This window comes from Malus sylvestris, chromosome 4 (genome assembly GCF_916048215.2).
Source record: "Malus sylvestris chromosome 4, drMalSylv7.2, whole genome shotgun sequence".
Taxonomy (NCBI): Eukaryota; Viridiplantae; Streptophyta; class Magnoliopsida; order Rosales; family Rosaceae; genus Malus; species Malus sylvestris.
In genome coordinates, this window is record NC_062263.1 from 30,787,898 (window position 1) to 30,808,937 (window position 21,040).

Here is a 21,040-nt window from a genome sequence, read left to right on the forward strand (position 1 = left end):
TTGGTATGTTGGAAATAAAGCATGGAAATGGGAAATCACTTTCTTTCCCTTCATTTATTGCAGATTTTTAACGTTAATTACAATTTTTTACGACAAATATTATTCACACGCCAAAATAATTTGTTATTTGTTAGTGAAATCATTTTTCTTTGTTTTGTTTGTTAATGATAAAAACTAATTAGGAGGTTGGCTTCTTGTTGTATTGCGGTGGTGAAAGTCCATTTAACCGATAAACCCAAATAAGCAATCCATTCCAGCCTGCATTCTTTTAACTTAACCCGCTCACCAATAAAAAAATATAAAAAAATTAAAAAAATTAAAAAAATTAAAAAAATTAAAAAAATTAAAAAAATTAAAAAAATAAAAAATCAGAACCAATCAACAAACACAAACAGAAGCTCTCTCTCTCTCTCCTCTATCTCACCCGGAATCACAGAACAAAGGGTAAGAAGGAAAGATGGGTTCTTTTCCAAAATCCCTAAATTCTGAAATATGGGTTTCGATCCTCTGCCTTGTCGTAGTAGCGTTCCTCCTCCCCCTCCCCGCCAGCGGAACTCCGTCGTCGAGCATCTACGACCACCTGCGGAAACAGGGCCTGCCGATTGGCCTCCTCCCCAAGGGCATCACCGACTATTCTCTCAACGCCACCACCGGAGAATTCCGAGTGTTGCTGGAGCAGCCCTGTCACGCCAAATTCGAGAACCAGGTGCTCTACGATTTTAACGTTTCCGGCTTTCTGTCTTTCGGCCGAATCGCCAACTTATCGGGCGTGTCGGCTCAGGAGCTCTTCCTCTGGTTTCCGGTCAAGGGGATCAGAGTCGATGTGCCCAGCTCCGGCCTCATTTATTTTGATGTCGGCGTCGTCGATAAGCAGTTCTCTCTCTCCCTCTTCGAATCGCCGCCTGATTGCACCGCCGTTGACCCTTCTGATCCCAACTTCAATCCTGCCGCTCAGGACACCAACCACTATTCCCCTTCCCCATCCGGCTCGTCGTCGTTCGAGGTAAATTTCTTATAATCTGCTTCATTTTGTGTCCTGGGGTTTTGTTGATCTGATTAAGGTTTCCAATTTTAGGATTTACTATGGTTTCATTATGTTTTGCTTAGGAACTATGTTATGCTTTCTCAGCTAATTCATTAGTTAAGAAAGAACACGCATAATTCATAGGTTGAAACAATTTGTGAGGAGTGGGCAACTCGGCACTAACCAACCCCTAGGTTTATCAGGTGTATTCAGTTGAGATTTTAAAAGGATTCTGACGGAGTTCAATTGGCTTTCATGGACTCCACATGGACTTTTGAGTGAATTCTATATGGATTTTATTGTGACAAACTTTTTATCATAGATTGTAGTGGATTGTAATAGACTTCTATGGATTCTCATGAGCATTTTAGGGCTCATTTTGGTAGAAAGGATTAGATTGAAAGGGATAACCCTCTAATTTCAAGGCATATGGAAGGTAGATGAGAATGATTTTTCATTGTGAGGCCTGGGGATTAGAAGAGGAGACATAAAGAAAACTTTTCCCATCTAATCCTCCCATTTTGGGAAGGATTGGAATGGAAAACTTTTCTTCTTGAGTAATCCTTCTCCTACCTCTAAATTGCTCACAATTGTTTCATTTCGTTTTTCAGCATACCTATAAAAGTAGTGTCTTATCCATTCCAATCCAATCATGTTTACCAAACGATGCCTTAGTGATCTGATTTATGGGCGTTTTTATTAGTTTCAAACTTCCAATATCCAAAATGGTGGCGAGTGATCGTTTGTGGTGTTGGTGGTAGTAGTATAAGCGGTGGTGGTGGTGGACTCATCAAATGGTAAAGTGTACACAAGTCTACAGGGATTCTATTTAGTGGAACATGGTGGGTTGTAGAATTTCACGTAACTCACAAACTCTGCGTAGCACGGCATATGAAATTTTTGTTGACTCTTTTAGTAACTGGAGCTTTTGGGACACGCTTGATTCCTGCGCTAAATATGCGGCACATTCTTCCCTATTAATTTTTTGGGTTTTGCTTTGCCTCCTTTCTCTGTGTTTTATGTCCGGTTGAGTTAATACATCCTCAGTAGCTTCAATTGTGTTTTAAATCCATGCTGAAGATTTCATTCCTGTGAAATCATTTGATACATTCTCAGTAGCTTCTAACGGTTTGTAAAGTTTTGTTGTTGCTCTGATTGTTGTCTGTCTGTGCCTAGGGTCTATGTATTATTCAATATTCATTGAGTATAGGACAATATTTGAGGTTTAAATTATTTTCAATTGTATACTCATCTTTGTGCGACAGAAAACTAACATTACAGGAATTTTCATCAAGACAAATTTGTTGGGAGCCGATACGTTACTTGAATATACTCTTCTTTTAAAATTTCAAGTGTTTTTTTTCTTCTATATATATATATATATATATATATATATTTTTTTTTTTTTCTTTTCTGTCTTGTGATGTTATCTTGGTTTCCTTTTAAGATTTTCAACTAGTCTTCAATTGCAAGGATTCATTATTGCGAACCCAAGCAGTATCAATTGGTTGAGGCACTTCGATCTTTGTCCGGATTAGTACTTACCCATACTATTCTATTTATTCTTCAATTGAACTTCTTTATGCTGATATTTTGTGTTGTTTAAGAAATACCACTCTTCACTTACCGTGTCAACTGTTGGTAGATGAGATTATCATATAGAGCATGTGATAGTTCTGAGTGGATGCGTCTAAATTTATGGTGTGATTCTTGCTTTTATGGATTATGTAATGTCACTAATTATCATGCCGGTTGATGTTTTCTTAGTACTGCTTTCAAGTAAATTTTTTTGTGTCTAATTGAGCTGGTGCTAAAGTTGTTGAATAAAAATTGTGCAGAATGAATCACTGAATCTTGGGTATGGAGTTGGTCGGAAAAGTGAGCTGAGGGCCGATTCATAGGTTGTGCAGGCAGAGATATGATTGAAGTTAACTCAATCAACTTGGGGGACCTTATAAGCTCTTGTTGGGTCTTCTTTTCTCTGAAGTGGATGTCAAAGGTTCTAGTTTGGCAGGTCCTAAGGTTTAAGTATGTGTGCTTGGTTGCTTGCTATGCTGTATGTATGTACATGTTGGCCTGAAACTTGTGTCTTTGTGCGGAAAATTAGAACAATTTTGGTAAAGACGAGAGAGAGTATGGAAGAGAAAATGAAGATTAAAGGATCTATAAATTTAGTAGGGTGAGACAGGGAGGGATGGGATCGAGTTGGTTGGTTTTGGGTGACTAGTTTTCTTGAAATTTATGTCAATTGTTATATCATTTCAAGTTTACATATTATAGATACAATGACATGAGTTGTGTATTGAGTTTCTTTTGTGATAATATATGTTGAGGTTTTTAGTTCTTTTAGTTTTTACGGCAGGCATGATATGTGTTTGCATTTTCCCTTCCTTTGTTTGACATATTATTTCTTTATGTCGGTACATTTTGTAGCTTCAAGTCTGAAAATTTTGTAACATAGCAGTTTATGGCATGAGTTTTGTGTTTGCAAAGTAAGGGTAAGGCTGGCTACGGTAGACGCCCCCCACCCACCTTGTAAAACGGGGATCATTGTTGGCTTGGGGTCGCCCATTTAGCAGTTTATGGCATTAAAATTTAGTATTATAGGAGTCAACATTATTGTACCACATTGTGTTCGCTGGGCTCATATCTACTAGAAGAGAATGACTTGCATAAAGCGGGTGACCACTATGTGGCGTTTCGGTCTAATAATATATTGCTGTGTAAGTTTTTTTTTTATGATTAGACGGGATTCTAATCATAAAAAAAAAAAAAAAAAAAAAAAAAAAAAAACTTACACAGCAATATATTATTAGACCGAAACGCCACATAGTGGTCACCCGCTTTATGCAAGTCATTCTCTTCTAGTAGATATGAGCCCAGCGAACACAATGTGGTACAATAATGTTGACTCCTATAATACTAAATTTTAATGCCATAAACGGCGTCAGGTAGTCGACAGCCGGCACTCCATGATCACGTCGAATCCTTATGAAAATGAATCCAGAACAAAATCGCGCTAAAGCTAGGGCGTCACCCGTAAGTGGCGCGCTGTGTGGCCTGAGCACAGTGATAAGTGAGCAAGGGTCGCTGTATCTCCATCGGCACCCGGATGCAGTGTTAAATGAGCAAGGGGGCCATAGAAACTTCTTTTCGAACGACTCCACTCAAAGTTGTTTGGGAGCATATGCTCCTATCAACTTTACCCGGGACACACAAAAGAAGTACTTTGATCCTATTAGACGGGGGAGGGTGAAGAAGCTAGGACAGAAGGGTAGAGTTCAAGAGAGCAAAATGCGTTTAGGAACGTGGAATATAGGAACCTTAACGGGAAAATCTATGGAAGTAGTGGAAGTTATGGTGAGGAGAAGGATAAATATTATGTGCCTACAAGAAACTAAGTGGGTTGGTAGTAAGGCAAAGGATCTAGAAAACTCAGGGTTTAAACTTTGGTATTCGGGCACAAATAGAACGAGAAACGGTGTTGGCATCATCGTGGACAAGACCTTGGTACAAGATGTTGTAGATGTCAAGAGGGTAGGAGATAGAATCATGGCAATCAAGATTGTAATAGGACAAGAACTTATCAATGTGATTAGTGCGTACGCACCTCAAGTAGGGTTGGATACGAGTTCGAAGGAGAAATTTTGGGAAGATCTTGGAGACTTGGTGCAAGGAATTGCTCAGACGGAGAAGTTATTTATAGGAGGAGATTTAAATGGACACGTGGGCAGGGAGACAGGCAACTATGGAGGTTTTCATGGTGGCCATGGTTTTGGGGAGAGAAACGAGGATGGGGAAGCTATCTTGGATTTTGCAATGGCATATGATCTCTTCTTAGCCAACACCTTCTTTAAGAAGAGAGAAGAACATGTGATCACCTACAAGAGTGGGTCGTCAAAAACACAAATAGATTTTCTTCTAATGAGGAAAGGGGATCGTATAACTTGTAAGGATTGCAAAGTTATACCAGGAGAGAGCGTGGCTAATCAACATCGCTTGTTGGTGATGGATGTACATATCAAAAGAGTAAGACAAAAGAACAAGACTTGGAAGTGCCCAAGGACTAGATGGTGGAATCTAAAAGAAGAAAAACAAGCCATTTTCAAAGAGAAGGTAATCACCCAATGTGTGTGGGATAGAGAGGGGGAAGCTAGCCAAATGTGGGATTCCATGGCTAGTTGTATCCGAAAAGTAGCAAAAGAGGTATTAGGAGAGTCCAAGGGCTTTGCCCCACACCAAAAGGAATCTTGGTGGTGGAATGAGGAGGTACAAACAAAGGTGAAGGCTAAGAAGGAATGTTGTAAAGCCTTATACAAGGAGAGGACTGATGAAAATGGTGAAAGGTATAGAAAAGCGAAGCAAGAGGCGAAGAAAGCTGTCAGAGAAGCTAAGTTAGCGGCTTACGACGATATGTATAAACGACTAGATACCAAAGAAGGAGAGTTGGATATCTATAAACTATCTAGAGCAAGGGAAAAGAAGACAAGGGACCTAAACCAAGTGAGGTGCATCAAGGATGAGGATGGAAAGGTTCTTGCTACAGAGAACGCGGTTAAAGACAGATGGAGAGGTTATTTTCATAATCTTTTCAATGAAGGACATGAAATGAGTGCTTCTTTAGGGGAGTTGAGTAACTCAGAAGAGTGTAGAAACTACTCTTTTTATCGTCGAATCCGGAAGGAAGAAGTGGTTGTAGCTTTGAAGAAGATGAAGCATAAAAAAGCAATAGGCCCAGACGATATACCAATCGAAGTGTGGAAACTTTTGGGAGAGACAGGTATAACATGGCTCACTGACCTTTTCAATAGGATTTTGAAAACGAAGAAGATGCCAAATGAGTGGCGAATGAGCACTTTGGTGCCTATCTACAAGAATAAGGGCGACGTACAAAATTGCATGAACTATAGGGGTATTAAGCTAATGAGTCATACAATGAAGCTCTGGGAGAGAGTCATTGAGCATAGATTGAGGCAAGAGACACGGGTTTCGGACAACCAATTCGGGTTCATGCCAGGGCGCTCAACCATGGAAGCAATCTATCTCTTACGAAGATTGATGGAAAGATATAGAGATGGGAAAAAGAATTTACACATGGTCTTTATAGATTTGGAAAAAGCGTATGATAGGGTCCCAAGAGACATTCTTTGGAGGATTTTAGAGAAGAAAGGAGTACGAGTAGCATATATCCAAGCTATAAAGGATATGTATGAAGGAGCAAAGACTGCCGTAAGAACTCATGAAGGACAAACCGAAAGCTTTCCCATAACTGTAGGATTACATCAAGGCTCATCCTTAAGTCCTTACCTTTTTGCGTTGGTAATGGATGAGTTAACACGACATATTCAAGATGATATTCCTTGGTGTATGCTTTTCGCAGACGATATAGTGTTGATAGATGAAACTCAGGAAGGGGTAAATGCAAAGCTTAACCTTTGGAGAGAAGTGTTGGAATCTAAAGGTCTTCGCCTAAGCCGATCAAAGACAGAATATATGGAGTGCAAGTTCAGTGCAAATGGAGGCCAAAACGAGTTAGGGGTGAGGATCGGAGATCAAGAAATACCAAAGAGCGACCGTTTTCGTTACCTAGGATCTATCTTGCAAAAGAACGGAGAATTAGATGGAGATCTCAACCATAGAATACAAGCTGGATGGATGAAGTGGAAGAGTGCATCCGGCGTGTTGTGTGACCGCCGTATGCCACTGAAGCTCAAGGGAAAATTTTATAGGACGGCAATAAGGCCGGCGATGCTGTATGGCACAGAATGTTGGGCGGTGAAACATCAACACGTACACAAAATGGGTGTAGCGGAGATGAGGATGCTTCGTTGGATGTGTGGGCACACGAGAAAGGATAAGATTAGGAATGAGGATATCCGGGGTAAAGTAGGAGTAGCCGAAATTGAAGGAAAGATGAGAGAAAATCGGTTACGGTGGTTTGGACATGTGCAAAGAAGGCCTACTGACGTTCCGATTAGAAGATGCGACTATGGGACAGAGGTTCAGGGCCGAAGGGGTAGAGGAAGACCTAGGAAAACTTTGGAAGAGACTCTAAGAAAAGACTTAGAGTACTTGGATCTAACGAAGGACATGACACAGGATCGAGCACAATGGCGTTCTAAGATTCATATAGCCGATCCCACTCAGTGACTTGGATTTTCCAAGTCTCCAACCGAGAAGTTTTCCTCATTCGGGAAATTAAGAGAACACTACCCCAACCTACATGCTCCACTCAGAAAGCTTCAACATACAAGCTTTAACAAAAGAAAATTCAAAGAACTTAGCGAAGAAGGCTTTGGTGTATTTAACACAATACGTTGAAATGAAGGAAAGCTTATTTATTGATATCCCCGATAAGCTACAAATATGTAAATATACATGAGTCAAAATAAGCACACAAGAGGGAGCCTTCACAAAGGTTGCTTAGGAGAAGTCTCAGCAGTCGGTAGAGCCCCAGAAAGAGAAGGCACCGGAGGGGGATCATTTGGAGCCTCAGTACTGGACAGAACCCTAGAAGGAGGAGGCATCAGAGGTTGATCATTTGGAGCTTCATTACGCGGTACAGCCCCAGAAGACGAAGGCAATAAATGCCTTTGGAACAAACCCACAAATCTCTGATGATCAAGTAAAACCTGACCATCAGTTTCCTTCATCTGGTCAAGCTTCCTCTTCATGTTTGTAGCATAGTCATGTGCGAGCCGGTGCAACTGTTTATTCTCATGCTTGAGCCCTCTAATCTCCTGTTTGAGACTCATCACTTCAGCCGCCAATGATTCAACTTGGCGGGTTCGAGCAAATAGGCGTTGGGCCATATTAGACACAGAACCTGCACACTGAACACTGAGAGCCAGCGAATCCTTAACAGCTAACTCATCAGACCGTTTGGAAAGTAGTCTGTTATCTTTGGGAGTGAGAAGGTTCCTGGCCACCACCGCAGCGGTCATATCATTCTTCATCACGGAATCCCCAACGGTAAGAGGACCAGTAGGGGAGACGAAGGATGGGCGCCATATGTTGTCTGGAGAAGGCGGGGCTGCCTCTTCAACAAGGTTCAAGTCAAAACGACGGTCGGAGGGGCCAGACATTTTCAAAGGTGTTGAAGAGAGAAGAGGTCGGACAAATCAAGATCTTAGAAGTGCAAGAATGAAGCTTCTACTGGTGGAGATTCAAGTGTGCTTTGGAACTTAATGCCAGCCCCTATAAAAATCTGCACTCGACGAAGCTTCAGAAATCGAAGAGGCGCCTGCTCAGAAATCGAAGAGGCGGCTGCTCAGAAATCGAAGAGGCGTTTGCTTTCTCAAAAGCTGGGCTGCTTAGAGATCACGAGGGTTGATCTCAGAAATCGAAGAGGCGTTTGCTTTCTCAAAAGTTGGGCTGCTCAAAGACCACGAAGGCCGATCTCAAAAATCGAAGAGGCGCTCGCTTTCTCAAAAGCTGGGCTCCCCAGAGACCACGAGGGCCGATATCAGAAATCGAAGAGGCACTTACTTTTCCAGCCTTTTCCAGCCTTGTCAGCACCTGTCACACGCACACTCAGTTTTGCGGAAATTATGGGCATTCTGTCAAAGACTTCTGGGGAAGTAGAAAACACATGAATCTTACTGTTCAATCACCCACTTCCCACACGCAACAATAGCTCATGGGTACCACAGATAACTTTGCCAAAGTTCTCTGCCAAAGTTGAGCACGTGAAGCTTGCAGCTCCCACTACATCGCTCTGACCAAGAAGGGTAAAAGAATAGCAAAGAAACAGCACTAACAAAGTTTAGACCCATAAATTTTGAAGGTCTAGCTACCATATTATTACCCACAAGGGTAAAGGAACAGTACCACTGCTGGATAATTGGAAAGTCCCTGTGTGTCAACCTCTGTGCTTCGTGGCAAGGTAGACTAGCAAACATGCCCAACCTTTACTCACATTCGAGAAAACACTCCCAATAAGATTGCTTGCTCCAAAATCGAAGAGGCACCGTCCTCCGAATCTCGAGAGCCAGACTCCCAACATGACTACTTTCTTAAAAATCGAAGAGAGGGTAAAGGAACAGTACCATTGCTGGATAATTGGAAAGTCCCTGTGTGTCAACCTCTGTGCTTCGTGGCAAGGTAGACTAGCAAACATGCCCAACCTTTACTCACATTCGAGAAAACACTCCCAACAAGATTGCTTGCTCCAAAATCGAAGAGGCACCGCCCTCCGAATCTCGAGAGCCAGACTCCCAACATGATTACTTTCTCAAAAATCGAAGAGACACTGCTCCCCGAATCTTGAGAGCCAGACCCCCAGCATGATTGCTTTCTCAAAAATCGATGAGGCATCGTTCTCCGAATCAATCGAAGAGGCGCTCGCTTTCTCAAAAGCTGGGCTGCTCAGAGACCACGAGGGCCGATCTCAGAAATCGAAGAGGCACCTACTTTTCTAGCCTTGTCAACACCTGTCACACGCACACTCAGCTTTGCAGAAATTATGGGCATTCTGTCGAAGACTTCTAGTGAAGTAGAAAGCACATGAATCTTACTGTTCAATCACCCACTTCCCACATGCAACAATAGCTCATGGGTACCACAAATAACTTTGCCAAAGTTCTCTGCCAAAGTTGAGCACGTGAAGCTTGCAGCTCCCACTACAACGCTCTGACCAAGAAAGGTAAAAGAATAGCAAAGAAACAGCACTAACAAAAGTTTAGACACATAAATTTTGAAGGTCTAGCTACCATATTATTACCCACAACTGTAAAGGAACAGTACCACTGCTGGATAATTGGAAAGTCCCTGTGTGTCAACCTCTGTGCTTCGTGGCAAGGTAGACTAGCAAACATGCCCAACCTTTACTCACATTCGAGAAAACACTCCCAATAAGATTGCTTGCTCCAAAATCGAAGAGGCACCGTCCTCCGAATCTCGAGAGCCAGACTCCCAACATGACTACTTTCTCAAAATCGAAGAGAGGGTAAAGGAACAGTACCATTGCTGGATAATTGGAAAGTCCCTGTGTGTCAACATTTGTGCTTCGTGGCAAGGTAGACTAGCAAACATGCCCAACCTTTACTCACATTCGAGACAACACTCCCAACAAGATTGCTTGCTCCAAAATCGAAGAGGCACCACCCTCCGAATCTCGAGAGTCATACCCCCAGCATGATTGCTTTCTCAAAAATCGAAGAGGCATCGTTCTCCGAATCTCGAGAGCCAGATACCACAGACCACTTTTTCAAAGTGCTCTGACAGAGTTAAAACATGTGAAACTGGCAGCTCCCACTACCGTGCTATGACCAAGCAGGGTAAAGGAATAGCATTACTACTTGTTGTTAGGGAGACTCCTATATATGTCGACCTCCATCCCCAACGGACAGGCAGACCTGCAAAAATGCTCAACCCTTCATCATATCTGAGAGGGCACTCCCAACGAAGCCTTTCGAAATATTCAGCTTTCTTTCCCCCCGATAATACCTCTGCAAACAAGCTATACTAGAGCAAGAATATCTCATATCATCAGGGTTAAAAGCAAGAGTATCCCATATCATGCTTTTTCCCTGTCTTTTCTTTTGGCCTTGTTTTTACCTGCAAGACAAGGAGAAAGAGAACAATCAGTCAGCACTTGGAATCAAGCTTCCAGCCAGGAACTGACTGCCTGGAACCCCTTACCTGATTACTTACCTGGCATTGCTCTCGAGTACTCATCTTCAACATCTTATGTTTCCAGGGAAGATTCCGCATCTGCTTGAGGAACAGATAGGGCAAGTGCGAAGGATACAAGGAAGCATGTGGAGACAAGCGTAACAGCACACGTGCCGATACATTCATTACTCTGTCAAAAGCAAAAGTATCCCATATCAGCAGGGTGGAACGTACTCTAGATTTGATGGACTTGTTTTGACCCTCAAATTCTTCAGTCGGCCTTATACTCTGGAGGAAACCAGAAAACCCTCCAGCTCAGTTCAAGAATAAGCCTGTGGAAAGTTACTTCTTCAAAAGCAAAAGTATCTCATATCATCTCTTCTCATTTTTCTTCTCTTTATCCTTCATGCTGCTGCAAGATGGGGAGAAGGTGAACAATCAGTCGGAGCTCTGATTGCTTACCTTGTCTGTCACCTCTTTCAGCAGACCCCCTAGCTCGGCGACTTGGGGGACTCCTACTACATGGTTTGTATCGCGCTTGACCAAGCCTGAAACTACAAGTAAGCTTCAAGTGAAATTGATACATTACCTTGTGCATCTCCACCAGTTAAAGATACCACCCCTGGATGGAGGAAGAGTACTTCCAGAGAAGATGCCACATCTACCTATGAGACAGATAAGGCAAGTCAAGACGACACCACACTCCGATACTTAGAAGTTTCGTGATTACGAGATCATTCTCCCACAATATTTCCTAATGTCATTTGTACTAAATCATTCACTTGTACTCACTAAATGAGAGCTTGAACCTATGTACTTGTGTAAACCCTTCACAATTAATGAGAACTCTTCTATTCCGTGGACGTAGCCAATCTGGGTGAACCACGTACATCTTGTGTTTGCTTTCCTATCTCTATCCATTTATATACTTATCCACACTAATGACCGGAGCAATCTAGCGAAGATCACAAAAAGCGATCGTTTTCGCTACCTAGGATCTATCTTGCAAGAGAACGGAGAATTAGATGGAGATCTCAACCATAGAATACGAGCTGGATGGAAAGAGTGCATCCGGCGTGTTGTGTGACCGTCGTAGGCCACTGAAGCTCAAGGGAAAATTTTATAGGACGGCAATAAGGCTAGCGATGTTGTATGGCACAGAATGTTGGGTGGTGAAGCATCAACACGTACACAAAATGGGTGTAGCGGAGATGAGGATGCTTCGTGGGATGTGTGGGCACACGAGAAAGGATAAGATTGGGAATGAGGATATCCGAGGTAAAGTAGGAGTAGCCGAAATTGTAGGAAAGATGAGAGAAAATCGGCTCCGGTGATTTTGAACATGTGCAAAGAAGGCCGACTGACGCTCCGGTTCGAAGATGTGACTACGGGACAGAGGTTCAGGGCCGAAGGGGTAGAGGAAGACCTAGGACAACTTTGGAAGAGACTCTAAGAAAAGACTTAGAGTACTTGGATCTAACGGAGGACATGACACAAAACCGAGCGCAATGGCGTTCTAGGATTCATATAGCCGACCCCACTTAGTGGGAAAAGGCTTTGTTGTTGTTGTTGTTGTTGTTGTATTAGACGGGATTCCATGATAGCAGTGAATTCCTTCTATATAAGTTGGGCCTTAATTAATTTGGCACTTGTTGTATTAGTGAATCTTGGGCTCAACTTGGGCCTCAATTACTGGCCCAATAAAGTGACTACTAAAATATCCAAGCCCATTGCTCAATCTTTCTTTCACTCTCTTACTCTTTAACACACGACACAAAGCAACTCGCAACTCAAACGTCGCAGCTAGTGGTTATGGCCTATCTCCTTCACCTCTTCATTACCCCTAAAATCTTAATCCCAAAATCTTACATTCCCTCTGCTTGCGCGCCTTCCCCTCAACCCTGTTTGTCTGGTCACTCTCCTTTCCTCAATTTGTCAACCGAAAATCCAAACCTAAATCCTCCACCATTACTTGCAGCACACCAACCCCCGCCACAGATCGGTTGATCGCTGCCGTCGCTTACACCTTTCCTTTCTTCAACTCCCTCTAGTATGATCGCTACCTGTTTATGCAATTTCCCAAATTGGGTTTCCTCTTTGAACCCTTGATCTTGTTGTTGACCCTTACTCGAACTTCATGGCCTTCTTCGCCCTCTACTTAGGCGTCATTGAACACCTTAACTTCAACCATTATGTGCGGTTCAATGCAATACAGGCAATGACGCTCGACGTGTTGTTGGTGTTGTTGCTCGTCCAGAGGATTTTCAGTTCGGGTTATGGTACAAGCTCATGGTATGGGGGGGCATAATGGTGTTTTCGTGAGCCTTGTTTTGCTTCGTTTATGGTTTGGTTAGCTGTATTTTGGGTCAGACTCCGTACCTGCCCTTCGTTGTTGATGCCGCTGGCCGGCAGCTTTGAAAAAATCAACTTGTACCAATTTAGGTATGGCATTTGTGTTGTATAATGTCACCAATTATCACGTCAGTCGATGTTTTCTTAGTACTGCTTTCAAGTAAATTTTTTTGTGTCTAATTGAGCTGGTGCTAAAGTTGTTGAATAAAAACTGTGCAGAATGAATCACTTAATCTTGGGTATGGAGTTGGTCGGAAAAGTGAGCTGAGGGCCGATTCATAGGTTGTGCAGGCAGAGATATGATTGAAGTTAACTTAATCAACTTGGGGGACTTTATAAGCTCTTGTTGGGTCTTCTTTTCTCTGAAGTGGATGTCAAAGGTTCTAGTTTGGCAGGTCCTAAGGTTTAAGTATGTGTGCTTGGTTGTTTGCTATGCTGTATATATGTACATGTTGGACTGAAATTTGTGTCTTTTTTTTTTTTTTTGGAAACAAGGAAATTTGTGTCTTTGTGGGGAAAATTAGAACAATTTTGGTAAAGGCGAGAGAGAGTATGGAAGATAAAATGAAGATTAAAGGATCTATAAATTTAGTAGGGTGAGACAGGGAGGGATGGGATCGGGTTGGTTGGTTTTGGGTGACTAGTTTTCTTGAAACTTATGTCAATTGTTATATCAGTTCAAGTTTACATATTATAGATACAATGACATGAGTTGTGTATTGAGTTTCTTTTGTGATAATATATGTTGAGGTTTTTAGTTCTTTTAGTTTTTACGGCAGGCATGATATGTTTACATTTTCCCTTTGTTTGACATATTATTTCTTTATGTCAGTACATTTTGTAGTTTCAAGTTCGAAAATTTTGTAACATAGCAGTTTATGGCATGAATTTTGTGTTTGCAAAGTAAGGGTAAGGCTGGCTACGGTAGACGCCCCCCACCCACATTGCAAAGCGGGGATCATTGTTGGCTTGGGGTTGCCCATTTAGCAGTTTATGGCATTAAAATTTAGTATTATAGGAGTCAACATTATTGTACCACCTTGTGTTCGTTGGGCTCATATCTACTAGAAGAGAATGACTTGCATAAAGTGGGTCAACACTATGTGGCTTTTCGGTCTAATAATATATTGCTATGTGTAAGTTTTTTTTTATATGATTAGACCGGGATTCCATGATGGCAGTGAATTCCTTCTATATAAGTTGGGCCTTAATTAATTTGGCACTTGTTGTATTAGTGAATCTTGGGCTCAACTTGGGCCTTAATTACTGGCCCAATAAAGTGTACTAAAATATCCAAGCCCATTGCTTGATCTTTCTTTCACTCTCTCACTCTTTAACACACAACACAAAGCAACTCGCAACTCAAACCTTGCAGCTAGTGGTTATGGCCTATCTCATCCACCTCTCCATCACCCCTAAAACCTTAATCCCAAAATCTTACATTCTCTCTGCTTGTGCGCCTTCCCCTCAACCCTGTTTGTCTAGTCACTCTCCTTTCCTTAATTTGTCAATTGAAAATCCAACCCCAAATCCTTCACCATTACTTGTAGCACACCAACCCCCGCCACAGATCGGTTAATCTCTGTCGTCGCTTACACCTTTCCTTTCTTCAACTCCCTCTAGTACGATCGCTACCTGTTTATGCAATTTCCCAAATTGGGTCTCCTCTTTGAACCCTTGATCATGTTGCTGACCCTTACTCGAACTTTGTATGTACCATACTTGACCAATCCCGAAACTACTGAGCATCGGTCAACGTTATACCGTCAAGGACCCAGAAGAGTTTTCCTCCAACCAGGAGGTCAATCACAGCGCGACACGTGTCGACATAAGAAGCCAATCATAACGCGACACGTGTCAACATCAAAATCCAATCACAACATGACACGTGTCAATGTCAGAATGAAACTAGAAACTCTCTTCTATAAATAGAGATCATTCTCTCATAATATTTCCGAATGTCATTTGTACTAAATCATTCACTAGTACTCACAAAATGAGAGCTTGAACCTATGTACTTGTGTAAACCCTTCACAATTAATGAGAACTCCTCTACTCCGTGGACGTAGCCAATATGGATGAACCACGTACATTTTGTGTTTGCTTCCATGTCCCTATCCATTTACTTACTTATCCACATTAGTGACCGGAGCAATCTAGCGAATGTCACAAACTTAACATTTTCTGTTGTACCAAAGTCCTCACTGATTTTGTGCATCAACATTTGGTGCCGTCTGTGGGAAGTAGTTTGTTATGTTTAGGAGTGAGAAGGTTCCTGGCCACCACCGCAGCGGTTATATCATTATTCATCATAGAGTCTCCAACGGTAAGAAGACCAGTAGGGGATAAGAAGGATGAGCGCCATATGTTGTCTTGAGAAAGCATGACTGCCTATTTACCAAAGTTCAAATCAAAACGACGATCGGATGGGCCAGACATTCTCAGAAATGATGAAGGAGAAATGAAGTGCAATAAATCTCTTAAGTACAAAAATAAGGGGAAAATTCCTACAAACAATAACTCTCTGAATGTACTTCTTGCACACAATTGGTGCCCTTATAAAAGAAAGGGTAACAGGGCTGTTGGTTCAAAAATCGAAGAGGCACCACTTTTCAGATTTCGAAGAGACACCACTCTCCACACACAACATCAGCTCCTCGGGTACCACAGATAACTTTGTCAAAGATCTCTGACAAAGTTTAGACACATAAATTTTGAATGTCCATCTACCATACTATTACCCACAAAGGTAAAAGAACAACACCACTGCTTGATAACTAGAAAGTCCCAATGTGTGTCAACCTTCGTGCTCCGTGGCAAGGCAGACTGGAAAAAATGCCCAACCTTTACTCACATTCGAGAAAACACTCCCAACAAGATTGCTTGCTCAAGAATTGAAGAGGCACAACTTTCCGAATCTCGAAAGCCAAACTCCCAACAGGATTACGTGCTCAAAAATCAAAGAGGCATCGCCCTCCGAATCTTGAGAGCCAAACTCCCAACAGGATTACTTTCTAAAAAATCGAAGAGACACTGTTCTCCGAATCTCGAGAGCCAGACTCCCAACAGGATTACTTTCTCAAAAATCGAAGAGACATTACTCTCCGAATCTCAAGAGTCAGACTCCCAACAGGATTGCTTTCTCAAAAATCGAAAAGGCACCGCTCTCCGAATCTCGAGAGCTAGACTCCTAACAGGGTTACGTGCTCAAAAATCGAAGAGGCATCGCCCTCCAAATCTTGAGAGCCAGACTCCCAACAGGATTACTTTCTCAAAAATCGAAGAGACGCTGCTCTCCGAATCTCAAGAGTCAGACTCCCAACAGGATTGCTTTCTTAAAAATTGAAGAGGCACCGTTCTCTGAATCTCGAGAGCTAGATCCCCGACAGGATTGCTTGTTTGAAAACCGAAAAGGCACTGCTCTCCGAACTTCGAAAGCCAGATTTCCTTGGATAAAGCTTGTCTTTAATCTTCACACACAACATCAGCTTTCCAGATACCACAGACCATATTTTCAAAGTGCTCTGACAAAGTTAAAACACGTGAAGCTTGCAGCTCCCACTACATTGTTATGACCAAGAAGGGTAAAGGAATAGCACTACTACTTATTGTTAGGGAGACTCTTATATATGTCGACCTTCATCCTTCACAGCCAGGCAGACCTGCAAATAAAAAAATGCTCAACTTTTCTTCACATTCGAGAAGGTACTCTCAACAGTCTCTCGAAATACTCGGCTTCTTTTCCTCCAGATAAAACCTCTGCAAACAAGCCACACCAGAGCAAGAGTATCTCATATCATCAGGGTTAAAAGCAAGAGTATCCCATATCATGTTTTTCCCTGTCTTTTCCTTTGACCTTGTTCTTACCTGCAAGACAATGAGAAAGAGAGCAATCAGTCAACACTTGGAATCAAGCTTCCAGTCAGGAACTAAATGCTTGGAACCCCTTGCCTGATTACTTACCTAGCATTGCTCTCGAGTACTCATCTTAAACATCTTATGCTTCTAGAGAAGATATCACATCTGTCTGAGGAACAGATAGGGCAAGTGAGAAGGATACAAGGAGGCATGTGGAGATAAGCGTAACAGAACACATGCCGATACATCCACTACTTTGTCAACAACAAAAGTATCCCATATCATCAGAGTCGAACGTACTCTAGATTTGATGGACTTGTTTTGACCCTCAAATTCTTGAGTCGGCCTTATACTCTGGAGGAAACCAGAAAACCCTCAAGCCCAATTCAAGAATAAGCCTGTGGAAAGTTACTTATTCAAAAGCAAAGGTATCTCATATCATCTCTTCTCCATTTGCTTATCTTTATTCTTGTTGCTGTTTACGACACAATGAGAAGGAGAACAATCAACCGGAAGCCGAAGTCGAATCTCCAATCCAAGTTGCTTGCTTGGAAGTCTGATTGCTTACCTTGTCTGTTACATTCTTCGGCAAATCTCCTAGCTCGGCGACTTGGGGGACTCCTACTTTAGGGTTTGTATCGCACTTGACCAAGCCCGAAACTACAAGTAAGCTTAAAGTGAAATTGATACATTACCTTGTGCATCTTCATCGATTAAAGATACCACCCCTGGATGGAGGAAAAGTACTTCCAGAGAAGATGCCATATCTACATATGAGACAGATAAGGCAAGTGAAAATGATACCACACTTCGGTACTTAGAAGTTTCGTGATTACTCAATGGCTTGGATCTTGCAAGTCCCTAACCGAGTAACTTCCCTCACTCAGGAACTTAGGGGAGCACTGTTTGTACCATACTTGACCAATCCCGAAACTACTGAGTACCGGTCAACGTTATACCGTCAAGGACCCAAAAGAGTTTCCCTCCAACCAGGAGACCAATCACAGCGTGACATGTGTCGACATAAGAAGCTAATCATTGCGCGACACGTGTCAACGTCAAAAGCCAATCACAACACGACACGTATCAATGTCAGAATGAAACTAGAAACTCTCTTCTATAAATAGAGATCATTCTCTCATAATATTTTCGAATGTCATTTGTACTAAATCATTCACTAGTACTCATAAAATGAGAGCTTAAACATATGTACTTGTGTAAACCATTCACAATTAATGAGAACTCTTTTACTCCGTAGATGTAGCCAATCTGGGTGAACCACGTACATCTTGTGTTTGCTTCCCTGTCCCTATCTATTTACTTACTTATTCACACTAGTGACCGGAACAATCTAGCGAAGGTCACAAACTTAACATTTTGTGTTGTACCAAAGTCCTCACTGATTTTGTGCATCAACAAACTTCATGGCCTTCTTCGCCCTCTACTTAGGCGTCATTGAAAACCCAAACTTCAACCATTATGTGTGGTTCGATGCGATATAGGCAATGACGCTCGATGTGTTGTTGGTGTTGCCATTGCTCGTCTAGAGGATTTTCAGTTCGAGTTAGGGTACAAGCTCATGGTATGGGGGCATAATGGTATTTTTGTGAGCCTTTTTTTGCTTCGTTTATGGATTGGTTAGCTGTATTTTGGGTCAGACTCCGTACCTGCCTTTCGTTGTTGATTCGCTGGTTTGCAGCTTTGAAAAAATCAACTTGTACCAATTTAGGTGTGGCATTTGTGTTGTATAATTTCATTTCATAATTTTATTTGCTCCATTGTGAAACCAATTTCAATTCCAATTTTGGTCTGTTGATTTGTTTGGTGGTGCATTTCTTATCCTGGCAACTTAATTTTTTAAGAGGTTAAAAGATTGATATTTGAAGTTCCAGTCCTTTCAACGTAATTTGGTTGAGTTTTTTACCAAACAGTTCTAAGAACGCCTATTGGCGAACCATCAGACACACTTGTAGAAAAGCATGACAAGTAGAATGATGAAGGAAAAAGCCCCATCCAATGGCTTATAAGGGGTTAGTAAGCGAATGAGGAAAGTCGAGAAGGCCATGCTAGCTAGTTTGTAGGAGAAGATGGAGAGCATCTTAGCTGGCATGGGGGAAATGAATGAGGTGAAACCTCCTCTATGCCCAGAACAGTGTCTACTAGGAGAAGTATGTCGAACTCTTAGAGCAGATCACCAAGACAAATGAGATGATAGAAAGCAATTCTCGACAACGGACCACCTGTGCGACCCAACTCATGTGGGTCGTCACCTCTCTTTAGACGTTGAAAGTGGGAGTGAGGATGCTCGCGAAGTCATAAACCAAGGAAGAGTCTGAACAAAGGAAGACGCTTGGGAAAATGAGGCGCAAATTGCTGAGCCAGATATCCATAACTCAAACGAGAACCCTAGAGCCGCCCCGACTTACAAATCACACTATGAGATGTGATGAGTAAGGAAATGAAGAGCGTTTAGGACTGGTTAGGGGATATAGAAAAGGCCTACAGACCCAAGAACCCAGACTACCTAGAAGGGGAAGTTTCATTCCCGTTCTCTAAAGCCTTACTCGATGAACCAATAAGCGGTGACACCTAGGCTCTCAAGATACAAAGTTATGAAGGACTTGCCGACCCGTATGACCACCTAAATTGCTTCATCTATGTCGTGGAAGGCCGGGAAAATAACGACGCCACTAATTCTCAACTTTTCCTGACCACCCTTAGTGGAGCGACGCAAGACTAGTTCAAGCAGATTGCTCTAGGATCAATAGCATTATTCTTTTAACTCAAGCTAGTTTTTCTTGATAAAAGAACCCATGTTTTCTTACTTATCAGTGTCATGTTAAAATTAACCCATATTTCATTAAGCAACCACACCACTTTAAGAAATAAAAGACATACTTCATATGATAAACATAACGACGCATAAGGCATTGTCCAAATAAGAAATTATTACAACCCAAGTGAAAAAATTGGTCTGCAACTAGAAAAATTATAAGGAAAACAACACTGGTGGCTTAAATAAGAGGGACTAGTTTGGTAAGTTATAGGCGTCTAGGGCATCGTGCACGGAAGGGTTGACCTCAAGGTCAGCTGGATGGGTGTTGGCGGGCTCACGACCAAGCTCAGCAGTAAGCTCGAAGAGTTGCAAAGCGGTAAGGTTTATGATGGCGGGCTCATTTACCATAAAAACCTCATATTCAGCCCATTCTGCTTAGAGCCATCATTCTCTTTTTCGTCACACCTGATATCCAGATCATAGACGGGGTGAGCCACCTTCAATTTCTTATAAAACATCATGTAGTTGGAGACGAAGGCAGGTTGAGAAGTGGACGACCTCAAGGGTGCAAAAAAATCATCCATGTCCAAATTGATGGTGGACATGGTGTCATTTTCGTCGCCCCCTTCCCCCTGGCAGCGAAGAGCCTAAGCAGCATTTTTAGGCTCTCCTAACTCAAAAATAGCTTGGCGTTTGCTGGAAGTGGCCTCACTCAGCTTCTTCTTAAGTCATTCAATTCGCTTTAGCTAAGCGTTGTCCTAATTGGTAACCTCATCTGTCACATCCCGACCCAAGCTCTATCACATTCCGGGCTTGACTCCGTCGTAGCACGATATTATTCGCTTTGGGCCCCAACCACGCCCTCACGGTTTTGTTTCTAGGAACTCACACGAGCAAAACTTCCCAGGAGGTCACCCATCCTGGGAATGCTCTGGCCCCCTTCTCGTCGGCACCCTTAGGGGCCCGACGTCCTCGTCGGCACACTTCTAACTAGGTATTGGCTCTGATACCAAATTGTTACATCCTAACCCGGGCTCCACCACATCCCGAGCTCGACTCCGCCGTAGCACGATATTGTCCGCTTTGGGCCCCGACCACGCCTTCACGGTTTTGTTTTTGGGAACTCATGCGAGTAGAACTTCCTAGTGAGTCACCTATCCTGGGAATGCTCTAGCCCCCTTTTCGCTTAACTTCGGAGTTCCTACATAACCCGATCCACTTCCCTGGACGATGTGGGATGTTACATCATCCGCTTGGCTTGACAACCCAAGCTCATGCTCCTTAGCCTTCAAGGCCTTCTTCATTTGCGCCAAGGCTTACTCGTGACCGGTGCTCTGTTTTATCTCCTTAAAGAACCACATGAGCGCTCTGTAGTGCACGAACAAGGCATGTGAAAAATATGAAAGGATAACATG

The 21,040-nt window shown here is 42.5% G+C and overlaps 1 protein-coding gene and 2 pseudogenes across 2 annotated transcripts; all 3 read left to right on the forward strand.

The window, feature by feature from the left end:
- The first annotated feature begins 374 nt into the window (after positions 1–374).
- On the forward strand, positions 375–13,752 carry LOC126618379 (uncharacterized). Of its 2 annotated transcripts, XR_007621671.1 has the most exons (3): positions 375–1,003; positions 2,863–2,975; positions 13,324–13,752. XR_007621671.1 is itself a non-coding variant. In XM_050286422.1 (2 exons), exons 1-2 carry the CDS (start codon positions 458–460, stop codon positions 2,923–2,925), a joined length of 609 nt encoding a protein of 202 aa, XP_050142379.1. In that variant the 5' UTR covers positions 376–457; the 3' UTR covers positions 2,926–3,368. The 2 variants fall into 2 exon arrangements, 1 of the variants encoding a protein (XP_050142379.1); XM_050286422.1 differs by lacking the exon at positions 13,324–13,752 and having other exon boundaries at positions 376–1,003; positions 2,863–3,368.
- Positions 10,048–13,081, forward strand: LOC126618381 (protein TIC 20-II, chloroplastic-like; annotated as a pseudogene).
- A 144-nt stretch (positions 13,753–13,896) lies between the features above and the next one.
- Positions 13,897–20,472, forward strand: LOC126618384 (protein TIC 20-II, chloroplastic-like; annotated as a pseudogene).
- Positions 20,473–21,040: the final 568 nt, after the last annotated feature.